Below are 24357 nucleotides of genomic sequence, written 5' to 3'. Positions count from 1 at the left end.
AATCATTTCTGTATCTGAAACCAGCATTCAAAATTTCTAGTGCAGGTCAACTTATATATGAAAAGTGGTGGAAGACAGTTACTAACAGAGCACTTGCTAGTAAACCTGGGTTTATGCCTTAGCTGCTATGTGGAGACCTTGGTCAATTCATCAAACTTCTTTAAAATTTCATAACCTCTAAACATGTTAAGCCATCTCTCAAAGACTGTTACATTAGGAAACAGAACATCAGAAGAAGCTTAAACTCTTTGGAAGATGGTAAAAAATTCAACATAGTGGTTAATGGATTCTTAAGCAATTCATACCCTTTCCATATGGGACAGCTGATAGTACACAATGCATTACAGTCTCAAACTCTCAAAGACACAAAACCACCACAGACTCACCTTACAAACTGATCTCGTCCACCCACTGCAAACTGGTGGGTATTGGCAGGATTCACATAGATTGTATACAGCCCCACTTTCTTCTCCTTTTCTTTTGTCACCACCAGTTTCCTTCAAGAGTAGAAAAGTATAAAAGTTATATTCTCCATAAGATCCAGATGGTCACGGCAAGTGAGAACAGATAGTAATGCAGACACGGCTAATAAAAGACCATACAGATTCTTACTGGAAAGAAAAAGTGATTTTTGTTTGTACAGTCAAACAAGAAAACAAAACAAAACCCATCTCTATATATATTTACTAAATGCTACTTTGGTAGAAAAGTCATTTTCTGGTGTTCCTCAAGCAGTATAAGTTAAAGCTGTATAGAAGTATTGCTCCTCATGTAGTCTCAGCTGAAGTCCAATATGATGATAACCAATCATTAAGAGGCAATTCTACCTACATCTCCCCATCCTTAACTTAAACATACATCTTCCCAGTCATCTGGGAGCAGGGAGTGAGGGGAGGACGAATCATAGAAACAGTGGACAAAAAAGACCTTTAGGTCAGTGTCTATGTCCCAGATTTAAGAAAGGTCACTTAAAACTCAACTATAAAAGTGCACCATGAGGGGGGAGGAAGGTATAGCTCAAGTGGTAGTGCACATGCTTAGCATGCATGAGGTCCTGGGTTCAATCCCCAGTACCTCCTCCAAAAACTAATTAAATAAGTAAACCTAACTACCACCCCCAATAAACAAACAAACAAAAAAATTTTTAAATGCACCATGAAAAATGACAAGCAACAATTAATCCAAAGGAAAACAGTATCAGTGTTCCTTTATCTGAAGCAAATTAAAAGCAGAGATTCTTATGATGACAGCTGTTCTTAAGACTGGAAAATCATTTCTAAATTATTCTGTTGTACCACAAAAAAAGGTCAATCTTCGGAGGGTATAATACCCCATGGAAACCCTATAAAATTTCAGAGTTTTAGCCAGAAGATTCTGGCCAAATAGCCATAATCTGTCCCACCTTAAGGGTGGCTCTAAGAATACCCTTTCCAGATCTAAGTATCTAACCAGTCAAATATGACATCATAAAGATTAGTAAGTTTATAGGAAAGGGAAGACAGGAAGGGAAGGGGCTGGGCTTTAGCTTTCATTTTTAATTCTAAGGCTTTTGCTCATTTCTTGTATTTTCAGAAAATGAAGGAAATATAACTATGACAACAAGTTTCTTTGTAAATGATGTTAGCATCCTCTCTGTATGGTCAAAGTCACTCCATCCTAGATTGCTCTATGCAAATAGGAGAAATTCTACTTAATTTTAAAATCTCTGTAGCCTTCCATTAAAAGAATAACGTACAGAGGTCATTAAAAATAAATGTCCTCAGGGAAAATGTATATACACATACCCAACCCTCAAAAACACTAGGCAGAAAACAAATCAAGAGTTTCAGGAACAAAACTAGCAATTGAGAAGAGGCAGCTCTAATCAGGTTTTAGATAGGGAAAGGAATAGGAGCAGATGCTGCTCCTTATCACAGAATCATCTCATTTCCTCCACAATTTGGATTTTCAGGAGAGGGTCAGACAAAACCTAAAGGTTACCATGCAGAAACAAAACGAAGAAAACTGAGGGCTAGATTATGAAGTACTGGATCCCACTGTATCTAATCCTGACCAAGAGCTCAATCTTCTATGCCTCAGTTTATTCACCTAAAACAAACAATTCTCTCTTCCAGTGGATAAACACAGAGTACCTTGAGCTCTCTGGGGAATATGCAGAAGTGCTACAAAAATGATTAACAATGGCAGTAGAGGAAAAAAAGTTTTCACACCAGAGAAAGGCAGCAGATAAAACCACATGAAACAAATTTACCAAATTTCAAAGTAGCTTCCACTGGTAAAAGGAATATCCCATTCATAGCTCTAAATCCAACTCTTTTCCTATGATGTTAGGCAACACCACCAGCTTCTAAAGACTCAGTTATTATATACACACAAAAGAAAAATTTCCCTATGTCAACTTCACACAAAACTGTGTCTGATATAAACAGATATTCAGGCACCAGCTTAACACATAAGGACAGCTTGGATTTTCTGGCCATGACCTTCTCAGTCCTTCCACCTCATTCCAGTCTTCTACTAATTCAACCTCTAAAGCAAAAATTTTTTGAAGGCTTTATTTCCCAGCCCAGAATTTGGGCCTCCTCCTACTCTAAGTTTCTCCTATGTTCCTTCCCCCTTTTAGCCTCTAGCCCATCTACTATTTGCATCTAGATTTTCTGCCTACGTGATTTCATTACACATTCAATACTCTACCAAAGTCATTTGCTCTATCCATTACTTGAACCAGATTCCCAATTTCTTGTGGCTTAACAGTAGTTTTCCTTTGAAATTGTTCCACAGGATAAGATCTCATTCTGCTTCACAACTCTCTACCAGAGCATACCAAACAAACTCCTAACACGTTTTCCATCTTTGCCTTTCCTTCCACTCCCCTCTGGAAAACTTGCTAAATGTTTCATTATCATCCCAGAAGCAAGGACTTTAGAATTGTAAATAACAAACATCATCCTGTTTAAGAGAGTAAATGATTTTCTCAAAGCTGGATAACTGGGGGCTAGTACTAGAAGGCAGATCCCTTGTCACCCAGGCCTGTTCCTTTTCCAATAGAAATCCATGATCTCTCAACCTTCATCCTCTTGAAGGTTTATATAACCAGTTTATCCTTTCTGCAAGACTAAAACATTTCCATACTTTAACCAGTATTTTAAATTCTTCCACATTCTAGACAACTTTTTCTATACTTCTCTCTCTAAAAATAAAAGTCTAGTAATAATCAGCCTTAAGATTATAGTCCCTACTTTATTTGTATGCTGTGTAAATCAGTGGTACCCCTGCTCAATTTTGACATACAAGATTTGTTAAAGTAATTTTTAAGACTAACAATAAGTGATATAATAATATAATAATGATAATTCATCAACTAAGTAGTGGTTAAATACACTGTGGTACACCAGTGCTATGACATGTATGTCATGGTTAAAAATGAGGCAGGCCTTGGGGGACTTAGCATGTAGAAAGTCCTGGGTTCAATCCCCATTACCTCCTCTGAAAATAAACCTAATTACCTCCCCAACTCACCACCAAAATGAAATAATTAAATACAATAATAAAAAAAAAACTATTTACAAAAAAGTGAGGTAGGCCTCTTTGGTCTGACGTAGAAAGATCTCCAAAACATACTACAACATTTAAAAAAAAGCAAATTGCAGAAATATACATATATGTACGTTTATATGCAGACAAATTATCCCATTTTGGGTGGAAAACTGTGTATATATATTAAGATACATAAATGTATACAAAAAGGATTGAAAAAATATTCAAGTCTTTTTTAACAGTGGTTACCAATAAATAGAAAACTGGCAGGCAGGGGAGGTGTACACGAGGGAGCATTTCCATTTTGTCCATATACTTTATTATTTGAATTTTTAAAACAAGACATTTGTTTTTTATAAGAGCAGTAAAAATGAAAAAAAGGAAACAAATAATTTGTAGCTACAATTCAATCAGTTCTTTCCATGGTGCCAGGCGCTATGCTGGGGTATCAAACACATTTATCAATAACCCTCACAGACACCAGAGAAAGACAGAGAACAAGATTGATTATGCCATAGTGAGGCTGAAGAAACCGAGGTTCAGAAAGGTGACACAGGTCATAACTAGTAGTGCCTGAGTTGAGATTTGATCTAGGTCTTCCTGGAGCCAAAGATGCTTTGCTCTCTCCATACCACGCAGCTGTGAAAGTGGACGTATTTTACCTGAGTCTCAGATTCATGTGAAAATGAGCTGTGATATAACAGAGCTCTACTTAGCTACCAATATTTTTGTTCAAGATTTAACATTTAATTTTTACATTTCCACATGTAACTGAACTGAAAACTACACTGGAGCATATCTCTAAGTGGCTAGTAATGTGCTTCTTGAGGGGAAGCTGAGTGGCGCCCAAATGAATGGAGAGTGGAAGATCATCCAGTTATTTAAATTATACTAAGATAACTGAGCCTTGCTTTAGAAATGAAGATAGACTGAACTGTATTTTACTGTCGAGAAACAGACAACAACAAAGAAATACGGAGTTCTCCTAAACCTTAATGTGCTTCTTATCATAAAAACAAAGAAACTATTCTCATGGACGAGAAAGCTGAGTTACCTAGGACACACAGAATATTTTCAAGGCCAAGAGATCCAATTCCATAAAAATACCATTGCTGTACTTACGAAGCTGGCCGGTCCTGTCTGAGGTCAATGGTGAAGACAACTGCGTCTTCACCTGCAGATAGGAACGTACAGGGAGAGTCTGGTTCCAGGGCCAACTGAAGGAGAAAAAAGGGCAATGATAAGGTTTCTAAAGGTTAAAATTAGAGGTTGTCTAACTCATTCCTCTATCTTTAGGAAGGGCTGCATTTAAAATGTCTCAGCAAAAGAAATGTCTACCTTTTTTTGTTGTAATCCCAGGAAATTTAATAAGCCCATCTCTCTTGTTCTGTGTGAATTATTTATAGTTTGTTTATTCTATGCAATTCAAAAGGACAAGTGATCTGCTATTTCAACTAAGTCCCCAAGGGACTTGAACAGTGATACCGAAGGAAAACACTGCCATTAGGGCTCATTCTCAAAATAAATTCCACACCCTCAGGTGGGGAGAGAAATGGCACCCAAGTTTCATTCCCTACAGCTTAGTTCTAAAAATCAATTATCTAGTGGGTTGAGGGTAGTCTTTTTTTTTTAACTTTTTTTATTGAGTTATAGTCATTTTACAATGCTGTGTCAAGAGGGTAGTCTTAAGAACCAAAGAAATCGGTAATTTTCGTATTTCCTGAGCCATCTGTGCGAGAAAAGTACACTCCAGGTTTACCTACACGTTTCCTTAGGGTTTGTAAAAGGAGAGGACCAACCTACTTCTATGGCATGGAAGAACACAGTGCCTACTCTGATTGGCTCCTCACTGGCTGCCACCAAGATTATTTGGCCTATATTCCCAGCTCTAAATAGGGCTTACAGAAATAGTGCTGTGTATGTGCTCAGAGTTGTAAGCAGAAAGGTTGAAGCTCTCACATGAGAAGCCAACAGCCAGCACCTTGCAGCAGTTAAAATATTCTAAATGCATTCAGAGTAAAATGTAAAGGTCTAGAAGGCACAGGAGACCTCAAGGATCTCTAAACCAACCATGGCTCAGCTCAGGAGTTAGGTATTATCAGGTGAATGCTGCATGTGCATCTCAAGTACTTGAGAGAGATCTCTCAAATACCTGCCTTCTGAAGAAGTTTAGGGTGGCTGCTTTTTCTCCCATCCTATCTACAAATATTAGACTGAATAAAGTGAGGCAGGTGACCACAACAAAGGGGACACAATGGTCAGAGATAGTGGAGGGCCTCTGAGATCTACAGAGCTGAACTGCACAACCTTTGGGCCAAGGGCTTACTTACTTTGTGGGATGCTCCCTTGTGCTGAGCCACACGCTTTGTATTCTTGCAGCACTGCGTAGCAGACAACTCTGCTACCCGCACCTGCCCATCACGGGCACACATGGCCAGGGTGGAATCACCACTATTAGGAAGGAACTTGGCCTGGGATGTTAAGAATACAAAAAGGGACAAAAGAAATTGAAGAGGTGAATTTGAGGGGGAAAAATGTGATGACACCCCCAATTCACCCCCCTTTTGCTGCACAAGAGCTGGAAACTTAAGACTTCCTACTCTTAAATAGTTGGCTAAAGTCTAATTTCTTCCAAGAGATAAAGGACATGAAGAGGAAAAATCTGTGCTGTAAGAGAGCCTTTTAGTTGATTCTGGAAGGTTGAACCGGTATAGGGTAAGTGCTCAGGTGAACTAGGACTAGGAAAGAAAAACTAAAAAAAAGAGGAACATCTTCCTTGATTCAGGAAGTAAACGTAAATTTGCTACAAAGAAAAAGGAAACTAGAAGGGGTACTGGGAAAGGAAAGAGAATATGCTTAGGGATAAACGGCTAGTACTGTATGATGGATGGGGCTGGTGAGTAAAGCCTCCAGAGAATTAACAACAGTATTAATCAACATTTATCAAATGTTTATTAAGTACCAGGCATGGTTCTAACTGCTTAGCTTCTACTATTATTTAATTCTCACAACCTACTATGTTATTAGCTCTATATTATAGATAAATAAACTGAAGACAGAGGTTAAATAAACTTGCCCAAGGTCACACAGCTAGAAAGATGGGCCAGGATTTAAACTCAGTAGTCTAGCTCAAGAGACTCTGCTCTTTTTCTGACTGTTTGTTTTGTCTGGGGGGAAGGTAATTAGATTTATGTATGTATGTATTTTTTAAAGGAGGTACTGGGGATCGAACCCAGGACTTTATGTACACTAAGTGTGCACTCTATCACTGAACTATACTCTCCCCACAAAAGCCTCTGCTCTTATACTATATGCCTCCTACCAGGGCATTTACTGCCTTCCTGATGATTTCCAAGTACCCTCCCTATAATGAGGTTTCCAACAATCTATGTGTTCAAGGAAACAGAAGGTTGCCATGGATTTTTCAGAGTATTTAACTCCTCTAAGGCAATACGGGAGCGAAGACAGGACCAAGTTCGGACATCTAAATTCCCACTACAACTCACTATCCCTCCTACTCCAGGGAGCAGCTCGGGTCTGTCAAACCGATGCCTGATTTTCTCAATTGCCAACCTGCTCCTTTGCCTCACCTGGAAGACATTGCTTTTGTGGCCACTCTCAAAGTCCAATACCGGCTGCCGCCGCACCCAGTCCCAAATCACCACTTTCAGGTCATCGCTGCCACTGGCCAGCCAGGTGCCGCGCTGGTTAAAGTGCAGAGTATTAACACAACCAGTATGGCCTTCAAGCCCATGCTGCAGGCGGAAACGCTGCACAAAGACTCTTGCCCCACAAGCCTCATACACAAAGCGGGCACTTGAACCCAGCTCCCGCTCCCGCAGGGCAGGAAGGGCTTGCCAGCGAGGTCGAGGAAGGGCTGATGTCTCTGAGGACACCCAGTCCTCCAGGGCCCGCTCATCATCTGATGAGTCCTGGTCACGATTGGCCCGCTTGCGCCTTACACGGCGCCGAGGATGCTCTTCTTCCTCCTCTTCTTCTTCCTCCTCTTCCTCTAAGTGGTCATGGACTTGGTTTTCATCATTGATAGAGTAATGGCCAGTGTCCTCCATGCTGTCAGAGTCCTTGTCTTCACCTGAGCTCTCTGTATCTGTACCTCGACTTTCTGTGCTGGTGCGGGTAGGGCCACCATCATCCCCGGTCAAGCTCAAGCTCAGGTCTGAGGCCTCCACTTCAATGCCTGAGGATGTCTCCCTCCCCTCCTCAGCTCCAGACATCTCCTCTGGACTGCTGGACAGGCTTCCTGCATGTTAGTGAGGAATGGGTAGGTGAGGAGGAAAAATGAGGAAATAAGATAGTGATCAGAAGGATTTCCCTCCTTAATCTAAAAAATCATCACATCAAAAGACTCAGAAACCAACTTTGGTCAGAGTGTTTTTGTTACAAATGCTTATAAAGAGTACCTTCTTGGGGGAACCTTGAAAAGATTAACACCAAAGCCACAAATAAAGAAAGAAATGAAGGGCACATAAATGAGAACTGCAGAACAACCAAATATTATAATAAATTCTCAAAAAGCAAAACACTGGCAGATTTTATGAAAGTATGCCTGATACCACCACCTTAGGCTCTGTTTTGCTGAACGGGCATCCATTAGTTATAGCACATAATTAAACTGAATATAAGAAAAAAGAACAGCCATCCCCAGCAAGAGCTGGACTACTTCTCTCTTCAAGAAAGCACCATGGAGGGAGGGGGGTGGGAAGGGACAGACTGGGAGTTCGAGATTTATAGATACTGACAGGTATATATAAAATAGATAAACAAGTTCATACTGTATTGCACAGGGAAATATATTCAAGATCTTGTAGTAGTTCACGATGAAAAAATATGAAAATGAATATATGTATATTAACTTATGACTGAAAAATTGTGCACAACATTGTAAACTGACTATAACTCAATTAAAAAAAAAAAAAGCACCACTACTTCCCACCTCTTAAATCCTCAAGTTTCTTCCCCTAATGTTTTAAAATCCACTAAGAATTTAAAAGGAAGTAGAAGGGACAAGTGAACATTTTGACCATTTGAGTGGGTTCTTGCTCAGTTTTGCTAATAAATGTATTGTGACTTACCTCCATTAATGTAATAATTTTAATACTATTTTTAGATATAGGAATTTCATTTAGACATAGTTTTATCAGGAAGCATACACAGAACTGATAAAAAGCAAGCCTACTATAGTGGGACCTGAAAAGAAAAGCTCACTGTATCTGAGGTCACCCATGTTGGTAGTTATAAAATAACTGGGTCATTTTGAGTGATATAATCCCCAACAGTTAGATACCGCATTCTCCTATCAAACAGCCAAATCATATTTCAGTGAGCACTTTGGTAATGTTCTAGAGCCAAAAGGACCACAACTTACTAACTAAGGTAGGACGTAAAGAAAGGAAGGGGAGAATAAGGATTTTAAACACAGCTTGTGACATCCTTTCCTCAGATGACTACAAATTTTATCTTGCCTGAAGTAAAGGCTACTAGGGAAGGCAAAACAGCTATGTGTGACGCTGATATAAGCTATTAATTCCAATACCACACTGATGCTTAAGGATTCAAAGCTGGAGTATCTTCTTGCTTAGTCATCCGGATTAGAACAGTCATTTCTGAAGATCTCTGAAGGAATGGAACCTCTTTTCAATGAACTCACGCAAAAATCAATACAGAAAACAGATAAACAACACCCATGCTTTGGTTCAAGTAGTGACAGAAGGTTGGGAAACACACAAATAGCTCTTTTCAAAAAGCACCTCAACTAAGAGCACAGAGTGAAAATAACTGGGCTAGGAACTGAAAGAAAAAGGGGAAAAGCACAGGAATTAGCTCCGAGGAAATATATTTGCTGAGACTGCTGTTTATGTTGAGAAAGATTAATAATTGTGCTTCTTGAAATGAAGCTGAGTTTGAGATTGGGCATGGTGAGAAGAGATAAAATCACACCTATCACTTCTGTGGAAAAGAAAAAACCAAAACATCAAAAACTCCTAGAATTTATTGTTAAAATTATGATTAACAAATTAAGATGACTTTGGGGGCCTTACCACATTAAGATAAGGGCCAGAGCAAATCACAAGCTCAGCAAGAGAACCCTAACAGTTAATGACCAAGATGTAGCTAGGGGTTGGCAAATTTTTTCTGTAAAGGGCCAGAAAGCAAAAATTTTAGGCTTCATGGCCCATATGGATATCTGGCACAACTACTCAACTCCACTGCTGTAGCACAAAAGCATCCATAAACACTATGTAAGTAAATGGGGCATGACTGTGTTCCAATAAACTTTACAAAAACAGAAGCCTGCAGGACTGTGGATTTGGCCTGCAGGCCATAGTTTGCCAATCCCTGATCTAGCCAATGGCCAAACTCCAAATCAACTGTATACCTCAAACCTGTCTAGAATCCTGTGCCTTTCAAGTAAACCCACTGAAAACTCTGAACCACTTTCCTTTACAGAAAATGAATGAACAGCAGTGGTAAGAAAAGAACAAAGGGGCAATAAAACAGCATACTGAAAACCTCCCTTTCCCTTACTCAACTTCATTGCTCTACCAATCACATTACCTAGAATTTAGCCTATAATCCTGACCTACAGGGTGCTGAGGAATGCTGGACTCTGTGCTGCCCAACTATATCCATTGGAAGAACTCTCTCTAGTTTAGAAGCTGGCTTGGAATAACTCAAGCAGTAGCTATACTCTATCAGAATCTTGATACTCTGCCTTCAAATATGCCCTGAATCCAATGATTTAAAACTTGGCAGGGAGGGAGGGAAGGAAGGAAGGAAAGAAAAGAAAGAAACAGATAAAACGAATGAACACACGTCCCAATTCCAGTTGGTTATAACTTCACCTCTTTTCTAATATCTTTATCAAACTGTGATATACCATGAAGAGAGACCCCTTATAACTGGGGAGCTGCCTTCCCAACAGCTCCCTTGGTCCCACCAACTGGATCTTCTTCTCCTTTATTAACAGCTTCTCCTAGGTTTTGTCCACCCTTACCACCTTTCAGAATTACAAACCACTTGACCTCTGAGAGGCACAACCCTATTATTGATCTTCTGAAAACAATCAGATAAAAGTTGAAGGAGAAAAAGTACCAGACAGTCCAAGGTGTTTCCTGTGTAGTTTCCTATACTCAAAACAACACAGGAAGGGCTCACTCTTAGGAAAGATTTCCTTCACTCCACTAAAATACAGGTCTCCACTCTCTCTGGGGAAGGAGGAGGAGAACCTCAGCCAATAGCAAAAATAGCTTCATCTTCATTTTGGCCCCTTACCATTAGCTAAGTCTGTTTTGCCATCTGTGCTGCTCCCTTTGCTGGACATCTTGAATGATGTTTACTGAAGCCAGCCTGGATTTAAGAGAGGAAGAAAATGAAACAATTAAGAAACAATCTGGGAAAGATGATAAAGGGCACAAGGAGATTTAACAATGTACATACAGCCTTTGTCATTTTATTATTTGTGTCTGTGCTCAACAGGGCTTCTCAGTTGCTGAAAATTACACCAGATATTTTACCTCCATGTCTAAATTCCATAAAGGGACATATCTTTGGGAGGCCAGCTGCCATCTCTTTACCTTATTCACTGAGTAACTGGCAGTGATTTTTCAGATGGGAAGGGGGAACTGAAATAAATCCTGGAACAGGAGGCATGTATCAAGTGACAGGTACTGCAAGCAAGCAGAGAACCTTAATTCAATACAAAAAGCTAGCTTCAGCACTGCCCTCTAGACGAAAATCTTCTGTTGTATCAGTCATATGTATCCATAAACTATGAAACACTTGTCTTTCAATATGAAGAAGAGGGTCTGACTATCACTGTACACACAAAACAACAGAGACAAAAGAAACTGAGCTCTTGGGGTAAAAAGCTTGAGCTTTATATTCACTGAGATGCCTAGTTTCAAACTTACAAGCATAGATGTTAACTAAGGATTACAAGAAGCAGAGTCGAATTAGAACTCAGGAGCACCCTACCCCTAAGAGAGAACCTAAAAAGTTTTTTTCTTCCCTTTTACAACTAGTTAAGTCAGTCACCAAGTGCAAAGTTGGAGAAGAAAAGGGCAAAATTTCCATTAAATTATCTCAGTCTATTTCATAAAATGGCAACATTACTTCACCTAGTTCCACCAACTTTCGCCAGGTCTGTCTTTTTGGCAAAGCTCTAACTAGGAATTAGGGTACCTAACTTTATTAGCTTTATTACTTTCGTACCACTATAATACACTCATTATTTTTTCAGGGCCTCAGTCCCACCTCGAGCAAATTCCAAAGAGCAAAGAATAATATTATTCAGACCAGAATTTTGTTAAGCCCTTTCAGTGCCTTGGACAAAAGACACTGGTAAAAGACAAAGTATGATTATGACTCCAGTCCTTGTACCCAGGCACACTGGCCTCTAATCTTTCAACAGCTCTTTCATTCCCATAACAATCATCCCAGAAGCAGCCCCATCCTTATCCTTACCCACTACTCTCCTCTACAGAAATCCAAGTTGCTTCAAAAAAAAAAGTGTCTCCTCTGCCAAGACACAGCTGCCCAAAGCTTGCTAATAGTAGGCCAGGGCAGGGGAGCAGAAATAATGCAAGAGCAGGACTGAGGCTGAATGTGAGGGAGGGACACCTGGAAGGGTGATGATGAAAGACAATGCCAACAAAAAAACCAGATTTGTGAAGCCACATAAAGAAAAACAGCTGTTTGCAGAGCAGACTGTTTTCCTCCTCCTACTTCAATGATGTATTTTTGTACAGCATTCCTCACACACTTGTTTTTTCCTCTCAGCAGTCCCTGTTTATATTCTTTTAGCAACTCAGCAATATCTTCTTCCACATCTAGGGTTTAAATTAATTATACTAATTGCAAAAGTTCTATGAAAATAGTTGCACTACTTGGTTAAGATTAAAAACTAAGGCAACAGACATACCTTATGGTCACTTGAGAACAGAGCTTATGTTTTCTCATCTCCAGAATCAAAACTGTCAACCCTACCATACTTCCCGTCCACTATTACCCACTCCTAGAGAAGTAGTATTAAGCAGGCCTGAGATCCTTTCTCAAAAATGAATCTCACTGACTTCTACAGAAGCTCAGACTGCCTGAACATTAGACTCACAGTAACTCTAGAAAACACACTTACTCTCCCAGCCTCCATGATCAGGAGGAGCCAATGCCTAATGCCTACCGAGCTCTGAGAAGTGGGAAAAGGAGAGCCACGAAGTTCAACCCATCCTAGAGGTTGCAGAGCTCATCTCTTGGGGAAATTGGTTTAAGGTTCCTGTAAGGAGGGATCTTTTGAGGAAAAAAGTTGACAGAATTTATTGCTGAATTCAGAAACAGAGCAAAACCTATGAATGCTTATGTCAACTCTGTTTAATCACTGAGTGGATAGACAGATAGCTTCTAAAGGTCAGATTTTAGGAAACACAGAGTTTAGCGAAAGTAGTCCGAGGCTGAAAATTAGAAGTCCAGGTTTCTATTACCAGCTAAGTTATGAGCATACTTTGTGATGTGACCTTGGATGTACTGTTTAATCTTCTCTGAACTTCATTTTCTTCTTTTGTAAAATAGTATTAGTAATCTTAGAGATGGTATAGGTAAGTAGAATTATATGTTAAAACTTCTGAAGAAGGATGCTGTTAGGGCAGTGATCTCAAAACTGATTATGAACCTCTAATCAGTGAAAACTTTGAGCATGAACCCTCATTATGTGTGTATGTACACACATATTTAATCAATTCACATTAAATATTAAGCTTAGTTTTTCTAGAAAAAAATAAGAAATTTCAACATTCTTTTCCTACATACCATTGGATCATCTTCCATACCCCTTAGGGTACATACATTCCATTTGGGGGGACCATTTCCCTAGGAAGCTAAGAAATAATGACAATAAAATTATACTTCAGGGATTAGTTGTTATTCTTATTGTAAAAATTTCTGTCAAAGTGAAGAAACTTAAAACCATCTCAACTCTAGGGCAGAAATTAAAGTGCCCAAATTAAAGCAGGCTAAGGTGCTATGACTGAGCCCTAGGTCTTAAGTATAGGAGTCGTTCTAAATCTCTTCCATCATCAAAGAACACAACCTTATTTTATAATCTGAGGTTGGGGATCATACCTGACCCAAACTTAAATTACCTTCTTCATTCTTTAATGCACTCCATTCCCAACAAATCCACTGTTTTCACCTTGATCAATTTCCATGTAAAATCCACTCCAGAGCAAACCAATCTGAGCTTGGAAGAGATGATGAGCTCACTGCCCCAGGTAGCTGGAGGAGTTTAATTAGATTAGCTCCACTGCCTGCACTCTAAAAATAACCATAACCCCTGCCAAACTGAAGGTTAAAGAGTAAACTACTGGGGGATGGGGAAAAAAGATGCAGGTGTCATTTTAATTTCTATCTAAGAAATTTCAGTGACCTAGACTTTTCCTGTCTTAATAAAAGAAGGGCCTTAAATTTTTAACCAAATACATGATAAAATATTAACTAAAAACCAAGCAGAGGGGGAATTAACATGGGGTATAAGAATACTTTGTGGAAGAGGTACCAAATGTCTCTTGTTTAAAACCACTGAGGCTGCTTTCTTTTCCTAGTATTGATGAAAGATTTATACAAGAGACCATGTATAGTAGAATAACAGGACATCCAAATGCAAAAAAAAATTTTTTTAAACTTGACTTGTACATTGTACAATATACACAAACTAACTCAAAATGGATCATAGACCTAAATGTAAAAGCTAAAACAATAAAAATGAGATAATCTTTCTGACATTGGGTTAAGCAAATACGTCTTGAGAGAATGCAAAAAGCAAAAACCATAAAAGAAAAAATTAACCAGATATATCAAAATTAAAAATCAACTCTTCAAGAGACACTGTTAAGAAAGTGAAAAGACATATTTAAGGATAGCAATTGGAATATATTCAAAATCTCTCACAACTAAATAACAATCACTTGAAAAGATGATCAACATTATTAGTCATTAGGAAAATACAAATAAAACCACAATGAGAACCCTCTACACACCTACTAGGAGTTAAAAATTAAAAACTTTTAAATAATAATAATGAAAGTTACTTTGTCAAGTGCTAACAAGGAGTAAGGCAACTAAACTCTCAGACACCGCCCACAGAAATGTAAAACGGCAGTCACTTTGGAAAATAATTTGGCAGTTTTTAAAAATAAAGTTAAAGATACACTTACCATACAACCCAGGAATCCTACCCAGGTACGTACTCAAGAAAAATAAAACAATACCCTCCTAAAATACCTAAGCGTGAATGTTTTAGTGGCTTTACTCAGATTCATCAAAAACTAGAAACAATCAAATGTTTTTCAACTGGGTCATGGATAAACAAATTGTGGTCCATCACACAATAGAATACTACTGAGCAATAAAAGGAATGAACTACTGATACACATAGCAACAAATGGATCTCAAATGTGTTACAGCTAGGCGAAAGAAGCAAGACTCAAACAGCTACGTAACTTGATTCCATTTATAGGACATTCTGGAAAAGATAAACTAGAGAGACAGAGAGCAGATCAGTTGTTACTGGGATTTGGGAAAGGGAACTAACTATAAACAGGCCATAAGAAAACTTTTTGGAATAATGAAAATGTTCCATGCCTCCACTATGGTGGTGTTACATGACTACATATTTGTCAAATTCCACAGAATGGGCCACAGAAGTAAAGGGTAAATTTTACTGTATGTAAATTATCCATCCATCAATCAGGCAATAAATAAAAGCAGCCAGGAAAGAGAATGAGGAGGGTGGGAGTAGGGGGGAGTAATCATGCAAAGTGTTCATAGACAGATAAAGCCCAACAATTAAATATACTAAATGTTCAAACCTGTGACTATTAATAGAAGTTAGCTCTCAAGGCTGTGGTTATTAATATAAGTTAGTTAATAGTGATCAATAAGCCATAATAAATGAGAGCAAAATGTCAGATCTTCTTGAAAATTAAAATGTGGAAGAATTTTGCTGCAACCACATTAAAAGATGAATCCTGAACCATAAAGTCTCCAAACCTACTGTCTAAGTGACAACTAAGACTATCAGAAGCTTATGTCATTCAAAGTAGTTCCAGTGGTTGCACTATTAATTTTTACACATATGCTTTTTATTTTTAAAATATCTCCCAAGTTTACTTTAACTCCTTTGAAGTCTAGGGTCTATGGAAACTGGTCTGATAAACTCTACCTTACCTCCTCAGGTTCAATGGAAACATCAATTTCTAAATAATATTACTGTCCTTGATCCCTTTACTAAGACCTGAACTCATACTCAGTGAGTTCCCATGAGTTACATAATCCCAGTATTCTCTCAGGTCAGTCCAGTAGTCTTGTTTGGCATCTCTCATTGTGCAACTCAAGTGCCCACATTTTCCTACATAGACACTCATGTTTAAAGAGACAAAGTCTCAGAATTTCCTCTGAAACTGAAAGGTTATGGTTGAAACTACTTTAATTATTACTAAGACATATCTGAGAGCCACACAGTCCCTGGTTCCTCTCGGGAGGACAGATGTCCCATACCACTCATAACTGAACAGCTGTTCAGGGCTGATTTCCATCCAAAGTACAAATTTGCTTTTCAGTCTCTGGTCCCACAGTCCATCTGGAATCAACCAGTCCTACTTTATCCATCCCCAATTTTTGTTTTTAAGCTAAAATGGCTCATTTTAAATTACTTCTCCCTACCTGACTATTTTTCTACTTTGTAATAAGCCCTTCTCCAAGCCAACTTTCCCAATTCCTGCTGTGAACTCCACTCTAATAGTATACTGTTTACTAATCAGAGAACCTCAGGCACTGAAATTCAAAGGATGACCCCAAGGAAGCTGAAATTCATACCATATAAAACGTTTATAGGAGTCAGGGCTTTACTTCTGGGCTACTTTCTATTAAGTACTTGGAGGAGTTAAGTATACCACACTCTCTCCTCTGGTAAACTGGACAAATGAGCAGAAACTATGAATGTTTTTGGATCAGTAAAATTAATCTCTGTTCCTATTGTGCAGATGATTTGACAGCACTGGGCAACCCAACTGTACAACAGCTCTAGCTTCCCTTTATCCAAATTACAGTCCTCTGGCACCACCCAGTGGCCCCTCTGTACAGAGACATGCTAGTAATGCAACGTTATACAAGGCGATACAGGAGCTACTAATATAAACAAGGCAGTTACAATCTCTTTTGCAGCTAATAACCAATTAGGAAAAATAAGTATACAACTAAGTATGATACAAGAGATATAATTACCAGTATTATTTAAAAAGAAAAAAAGACAGAATGTTGTTGCAGTTCAACAGAGAAAAGGATTATACTTAGTTTCAAGGAGAAAGGGAAAGCTTCCATGGAGAACTTAGCCCTCAAACTGGACTCTGAAGGATAGGATGGGTAGTACAGAGAAAGATACTCCATCAGGACCAGAATGAGAAGACATGGAAGATGAAAAACCTGATATGTTCAAGAAAATAAATGGGTATTCTGGCTTGACTAGGCTAGATACTAGGGTATAATTCATTACCTAAGAAGTACAGTAGAAGGGGTGTGTGTGTCAGGCATCATGAAGATTTTGTCAAGGATAGTAAGATGGACTGAAATGGACAGAAATGAAAGGAGAAAGAAGTTTAAAAGCCATCACAGTTGCTGAAATAAGAAGCAGTGAGACCCTATCAAAGGCTGATCTAGCAGAGGAAATTAAAAGGGGATCAACGTGAGAAACATTGTGGAAGTAGAATTAATAGTATCTGGCTCAATGAACAGTAACAAGGCCCCAAAAATTAAAAAAACAAGTTTAAGTCTGGGCGCCCAGAGGAAAACAAGTGCCATATATGAGAGGCTGGCACATTGGGGAAGAGAGGAATTTTATTTTGATGATGTTTAAAATCCAAGTTGACATGTTATGAAAGTAGTGGAAAATCAATGTAGGTTTGAAACTTGAGAAATAAATTAGAGCCAGAGATACAGGCCTGAGAATTATTTGGACAGAGAAGCTTTAAAATCAAATACCTTGTAAATTACACCTCACTAAAAAAACAAAACAAAACAAAGGACTGACGAAAGTTCTGACAGTCCAAGGGAAAAAACTCTTAGGGAATATTTACCCTTTGGAAAAAGAAAGAAGAGGGAAACAGAGAAATGCTTAAGGAAGTATAAGGAATAATAAAGTTTTTAATGTCCTGGAAGTCAACAGACGAAAAGGTTTCAAGAAAGTGGGATGGTTCATATTTCAAATGCTACAGAGAAGTACATAGATGTATATAGAGAAAAGGCTGTAAGAGTCAGAATGGCTTTTCCATGGAATTACCTCAGGAACTGAGTGAGAAAATGCTGGTTTTCTCCCTATTCAAGGATCAAAAGGGGATAGCTCAAGTGGTAGAGTGAATGCTTAGCATGCAAGAGGTTCAAACTCCAGTACCTCCTCTAAAAATAAATAAATAAATAAATAAATAAATAAATAAATAAATAAATAAATAAATAAATAAAACAAACAAACAGACCTAATTACAGCTCCCCCCATGAAATTAAAAAAGAAACATTTTTAAAAAAGGATCATAAAGTAAAAGGATTCAGCTACCTCTTAAGTCCATCAAAATTATTTCCTTAAAAATCTTATTAGTCTATCAATTACTCATAACCTGAGACCAATGTTAAAACAAAAAATGTTTTCATTTACACTGTCATTTGGATAGATCTTTCACACTTTAAATATACTTTTATAAGAAGTACTGAATTTTACCCTTCAGCTCAATTTGCTTCATCACTTGGCATAAAAGAGCCCTGTTTTTTAAAGCCAGCATATGGTATAACCGAAAGAAAATGGCTGTAGTGTCAGTCATACCTGGGTCTGAATTCTATTTCTACTACCTCCTTTTGAGTTTGTTTCTTCTTTTGTAAGATGGGATAATACCATTACCCTACAGGAGTTGGTTTAGAGGATTAAACACAATGCTTGCACAGAAGCTGTCTTGTACGTGGTAGGCATTTATATTTTTCTAGCTTCTCATCTCTGGTTCCAGACTGCACATGCTAGAGAAGCCTGGGCTTCTAGGCCACTCAATAATGATCCTCCAAACACTGTACACAAATTAGGACACAGTTCCATGGCTATGAAATCTGCTTACCTGCTCTCACTGGCCTTTCAAAGAATTCAGAGAGCTCTGTTATATTTTCTATTGAGTACATTTGTGTTCTATGAACTGGGGTAAAGCAATATACCCAGAAGACCACAACATAAGCCTCCCTCCCTCTCTAAGTTCTTCTCCCTCTTAAAGGTTCAGAGATAGCCAAGATGAGAATTTCAAAGCAATTACCATAGATGATGACGAGGACGGTAAGAACTCCTACATCAACTATACTAGGAATAAGGAACTTTATTCTTCCTTTGGATGAATGCCTTCTCTACTTGGTAATACCAAATGCCCTGTGTTTATAATTTATTGGCCTTAATTCTACTAACAGTATTTCAGAGTATGTTAGGAATGCACTCTAACCCTTAAGTGCTGTCTCCAGAAGCAGAGCTAAGGAACTTTTTATAATAACATTTAAGCCTACTCAACTCAATTTAAATGATTTTAAGGAAAACCCATTTCTAAGAAAATTCCACTGTTTTTCCACTGTGAAATAATTTATTTTTACATCAGAATCCAGTCATTACCAGTTTTGCCATTTAAATTTCAAATTTTTTTCCTGAAATCATTGGTAAGGACACTAGGGATGAAAGAGTGATGCTCCAAAGGTACAACTTACAATAAAACAATAAAAAAAGAGAGGCTAGAAACATCAAGAAGGACCTTCCTATCTACACTAGATTAGAGGACAGAGTCTAATATGGGTCCTAAGTAAGGTTAAAAACATACTTGATAATGTGACAATGCTTAAAGTACACCGCAGGAATACGGCCTCTCGGCTACCACTAAGGTAAATCCTGTGGTAGCTTTCCAGATGGCTAAGAAAAACCAAAAACAAAAAAATGCCATGTGAGGCAAGCATGGATGCTTCACATTAGAACTTGGCCAGACCTTCTTAAATAGTATCCTTGGATAAAAGCAAGTATCTAACTTCTCAGATACAATGATGAAAATTTCTGCAATAACCCAATCCATTAGACACACTGTATTTTATTAATAAGATGCCATCTTTGTCAAATTAATCACTCAACATGCCCTATTCTCAAACTCAGGGCAGCCTTAGTTCATCAGTTTATCTTTGGCATATACATTCCTGGGGTTAAGGCGGTACTTGACAAATTGGGCTTCTGGCCCAGAAACTATGTCCTGTAGAGGCAGAGATAAAAGACTGCTACAAAGAAGTAACCAATTCATAAAATTAATCACACTGTAATTTTTTAGAGACCTTTCAAGGACTTTCTTCTCACTCCAAGAATAACTGAATCAGTAAACAAGAACAGGTAGCACCTTTTTCGTCGAATTTTAAGTGATGAAGTTTCTTGGGTAAATTCACGAAAATGAAAGGTGAAAAGTTTTCAATACTGTAAAACTAATTTAAAGTAACTGGCATTTGGCTCTGAAACTAAGATATACATAGTAATACTTCTATGACTGTTGCTGATTCAATACTTTCAGTTGCTTGGATTCCAAATGGATGAGGGTAAATAACAGACTATATTGGCTCACTGATAATCTGCTTTAAAAAAAAAAAAAAAAGCTAATTCAATCTTAAAAACTAACTCTAACAAGAGTGTTATGCAATAAAAAGCTGTTTGGATAACTCTGTCTTTTATAATCTGGACATTTCCTAGACATGTTTAGAATAACTTTTCTACAGTAGAAATAATCCAGAAATAAATCTATCTACTGAAAACAGAGTTCAACCTGTCACTTCATAACTTTAAAAGCCTGTAACTCACCTGACAGAATACAGGACCTAGAGCACAAAACTCTGAAGATCTCAGTCTCCCACAACAGGGCACACTTCTATAGAATGTCTTCTAGTAGGTTTGTTTGCTTTTGCAATGCCAGTATTGTTTTAAACTGGCAACAAAAAGACAGTTTCTTTTAGCTCTCTCTGCAGACAAGCTTCTGTCTTAGCTTGATCCTAGTCAACACTAAGGATCAAAGCACCGAAACTGATTCTTACACATTTAATAGACTGCTGAATAAAATGCCATGTTAGGTTGGTTGGGACCTAAGTCACAAGCATACCTCACCTCCCACTGCAGCCACAGTTGGAAATACTTCCTAGTAAGATGAAACAATTCTTATGCAACATCCTGAAATATAAAATATCTTCAGGAATATAAGGATTTTATAGTTGTGATACACAGGCTAAAAATACTGATTCACTGTATACACAGGTGTCACCTGGAGCATAAAATGTGAAACCCTTCCTGGTGGTCGTGGTGGTGGGAGGGGTTTTTTTACCTAGCACATACAGTAATGAGGAACAGTCAAAGTTATGCTTCTTTCAACATATTTCCTTTTCTCCTCCCATCCTTTCCCCACCTCCACCCCATCCCTCCTGCTCAACACAGAACTCTAGATCTCATTAAAAAAACAAAAATAATAAAAATGCACCTTGCTACCCTCCACCCCAAGAGTCTTTACTTTCAATAGAGAATTTAGACACTAGATGGTGGTCATGAAAGTAGGTCAACTCTAAGTCGATCACTGGCCTGAACAAATAAGTTGCTTTACGTCGCAATGTTATCAACACCTTCTTAGTTTTCAGGTGCCCTTACCTACTCCAAAAAGATGCGAAAGAAAAGCTAACAAGAGAAGGTTAAAAACTTTTCATCTGTGCTGTCATATTAAGATGGTCCAGCTGGGGAGATGAAATAAAAAAACTCTGCATTCCTAACGCCTTAACCCAGATTCACCGTAGAAAGAAAGAACTTTTCATGGTCTAGTTCTTTGATAAGCCATTGGTGAGGTTCACTGCAGAGCCCAACAGCTTGGAAAAAATGTATTCCCTCTGTGGCAAAAAGGAAAAGGCATAAGAGGTAGCTGGAGCTGAGGTGGCGAACAACACTGAAGCAGGAAGGGAAGGAATTACAATACTTATGTCAACTCTGATTAGGTGTGATAAAAGAGAGACCAAGAGCCAGGAGCAAAGAACAAAGGAAATGTGATGTTTAGTTTAAGAATGCATTTAGAAATAAACATACATCAACATCTCATATTCCTCCTGTCCGCTGGTCTTGAACTCCCACCAGACTGACCAGAATCATGTTCAGAAGACAACTCTTGGTGGACACCTACAAAAAACACATCTAAGCGGACCAATTAAAAATCTGAATCTGAAAAAGTAACTAGGAAAACATTCAAAAGCAAAATGCAAAGAACTGTAAACTAATGTAAAACTTATTCAAAGCTATATCAATGATGTACAAAGAAAACAGAGAATTTTTTTTATTCTCTATCTTGTGCTAGACATAATTGAAGACCTTTATGTAAGTGGCCTCATACAATACTGACAGTGACCCTAGGAGGTAGGTGGTATTACCCCACTTTTAGAGATGTAGAAATTAAGGCTCAGAAAAGTTTAATTAACTTGCCCAAGGTCATATGGCTAATAAGTCATAGTACAGTATTTAAACATAGATCTGTCCAGCTCTGAAGACTGTATTTTTCCTTTTTTATCTGATACATATACATATTGCCAATAATCCAGTTCACAACGAGCAATTTCTAACCTGGACACCATGTAAAATAAAACTCAACAGTGTTACACTCAATCTCTTCCTACTACAAATCCTAAAGGTATTAAGAATCAGCCAGGACTACTTTCCAGAACCACTCAGCTCTTCTGTTACATCTCATGAACCTCAATCATAGCACTATTCTCTGTTACCCGAAATCCAAGACCCTTACAAAAATTACATTTACCAGTATGTCCTGGCTCCCTTTGTGGCACTGGCCCATGCTGCTGAATGCACATGATGATGTGCTCTGCTCACCAGGAATTCTCCAGACCAGCTATAAAAGAGCACCACTATTTTTTTTTACCCCCAATTTATCACTATGTTCTGAAAAGTTGGAATTCTGAGGTAGATTGAACTTAGACACCAACTAAAGGCAGCATCACTCATCACTCCCTAGCTTTCAGTGACAAAGATCTAAAAATTCTCTCAATAGCAAAAAATGACAACACAAAGCCCTGAGAGGGAAAGAGACTTGATTTGATAAAACGCTAAACAGAGCTCTGCCAAACTAATTTCCAGTTTTTAACAGTGTAGGAAACATGATCCGCACAAAGCAAGACACAAGGCAAATGAATAAAGAAAGGGGAAGACACATTCACTTCTAGGCTTAACTGGAGTCACTTGAAGATATACAGCAATAGTTTAGGACAGAAAGTCAAGGGGCCCAGAGCCAATTAAACTTGAAAAAGTAATTTAACCAGACCTGGAACAAAGCCAAGAACAATACCCCAGCTCTTTGGGAAATTGTGGTAGGAATTTTATGACTTTAGTGGTCAGCACTTAAGCATCAGGGTAGGGTCTGTCTTGGACTCAGGAATTTAAATGCCTTCAACTCCTACTCACCTTTCCTCCTTTATCACTGAAGTAGGGCCAGGCTGAGCTCCTGAGAAAATAGGTCTGTAGATTCACTGAAGGACTGAGAAAAGTTAAAGTTTAAGTGGCAAAGGTGTCTCTTCTATTAAACATAATAAAAAATATTTATGAATACATTTTAGTACTTTTAGATCTCCTCAGAACTATTTCAAACAACAGTCATTTATCTAATTCTGACTACTGAACAAAAAACTTAGTTACATAAATTAAATAAACCAGGCAAGTCATCTCCCAACTCCACTAAAACGTAAGTCATTTAAAAGGAAAACCTGAATCTTTTCAACGCTACCCCATAATAAAACCTTTGAAAAAGAAGCCACAGAGCAGGGGGAAATCCCGGAGAGAACGTGATAGCGCTGGTGCCGGTTTGTTTACAGAGACTCCAGCAACAATCATATGAGTCAGAAATTCAAGCCACCAGATGCTTTCCAACTAACAGGGACCAAACGGGACCGTTCCAGTGTCCTGAAAGATTCGGGGGTGAGGGGAGGTAGACTAAGAGAATTACATTACAAAGCGTTCAGGAACAGACGGCAACAACTGATTCTGGGGTTCTTGGACCTCGGCCTTCCGTACAAGGTGCTGGGCCCGAGAACTCGGAATGGGGGAGGGGGCACACTGCGCGTTGGCCCCAAGGCGCCGGGGAAACGAGGGGCGAGCCGCGTCCCCCAGTCTAAGAGGGGGAAAAGCGCACACAAATGGGTCACCTGACGAGGCAAGACGTCCCTGTAGATTGCAGGGCAGGCTCCTGGGGGCGACCCCGGGGCTGACCTGAGGAAAGGGCAGCCAGTGCGCCCGGCAGTGGCCCGGGTCAGGGGAATGAGAAGACCTGAGCCCTGGGAGCTTGGGAAAGGAGTCAAATCTGTCCTGGAGGAGGGCAGGCCAGGGAAGAGGGGGGCAGGCCAAGCCGGAACGAGACACGGACCCGGTAGGTCAAGGGGGGAGGGGGTGTCCGGCTGGGGCAGTTACAAGCACGGGAACCGGCGAGACTCAGGAGCCCGCTTCCCGTGTTGAGTCATCCTTCTGCCAGCGGCTGCTCCTTCTGTTCCAGGCCCAGCCGCCCCGTCCACTGCCGCCACCAACGCCGCCGCCATCTTACACTGGCCAGCGGCCGCCACCACCACCGCCTCCGCTCTCTGCGCTTGCGCCTGCGCTGCCACGCTTTCCGGCCCGTTTGCGACGATGTGCTGGAGAAGACTGACGGACGAGTGGTCGCGCGAGCTCTCCGCTCCCAACCCTCCTCGAAG

General features: G+C 39.1%; 1 protein-coding gene across 12 annotated transcripts in view; it reads right to left on the bottom strand.

Annotated features, from left to right (window-relative positions):
* Positions 1–24357, bottom strand: part of DCAF8 (DDB1 and CUL4 associated factor 8) — a 43126-nt gene extending 18769 nt beyond the window's left edge. Inside the window, exons 1-8 of one of the 12 annotated variants that reach the window (XM_032463919.1) lie at positions 24210–24352; positions 23081–23153; positions 13360–13427; positions 10831–10905; positions 7128–7798; positions 5868–6008; positions 4660–4754; positions 387–497 (exon numbers count right to left, since the gene is read on the bottom strand). In XM_032463919.1, coding sequence (XP_032319810.1) covers positions 387–497; positions 4660–4754; positions 5868–6008; positions 7128–7798; positions 10831–10879 — 1067 coding nt within the window. In that variant the 5' untranslated portion in view covers positions 10880–10905; positions 13360–13427; positions 23081–23153; positions 24210–24352. Of the gene's footprint in view, positions 1–386; positions 498–4659; positions 4755–5867; positions 6009–7127; positions 7799–10830; positions 10906–13359; positions 13428–13691; positions 13834–23080; positions 23193–23817 lie in introns of those variants that run through there. The other 11 variants (XM_014562132.2, XM_032463918.1, XM_032463917.1 and 8 more) reach the window with 11 other exon arrangements.

Source organism: Camelus ferus, chromosome 21 (genome assembly GCF_009834535.1).
Source record: "Camelus ferus isolate YT-003-E chromosome 21, BCGSAC_Cfer_1.0, whole genome shotgun sequence".
Lineage (NCBI taxonomy): Eukaryota > Metazoa > Chordata > Mammalia > Artiodactyla > Camelidae > Camelus > Camelus ferus.
The sequence above is the reverse complement of the archived record's forward strand: the minus strand, read 5'-3'. Positions and strand labels throughout refer to the sequence as shown.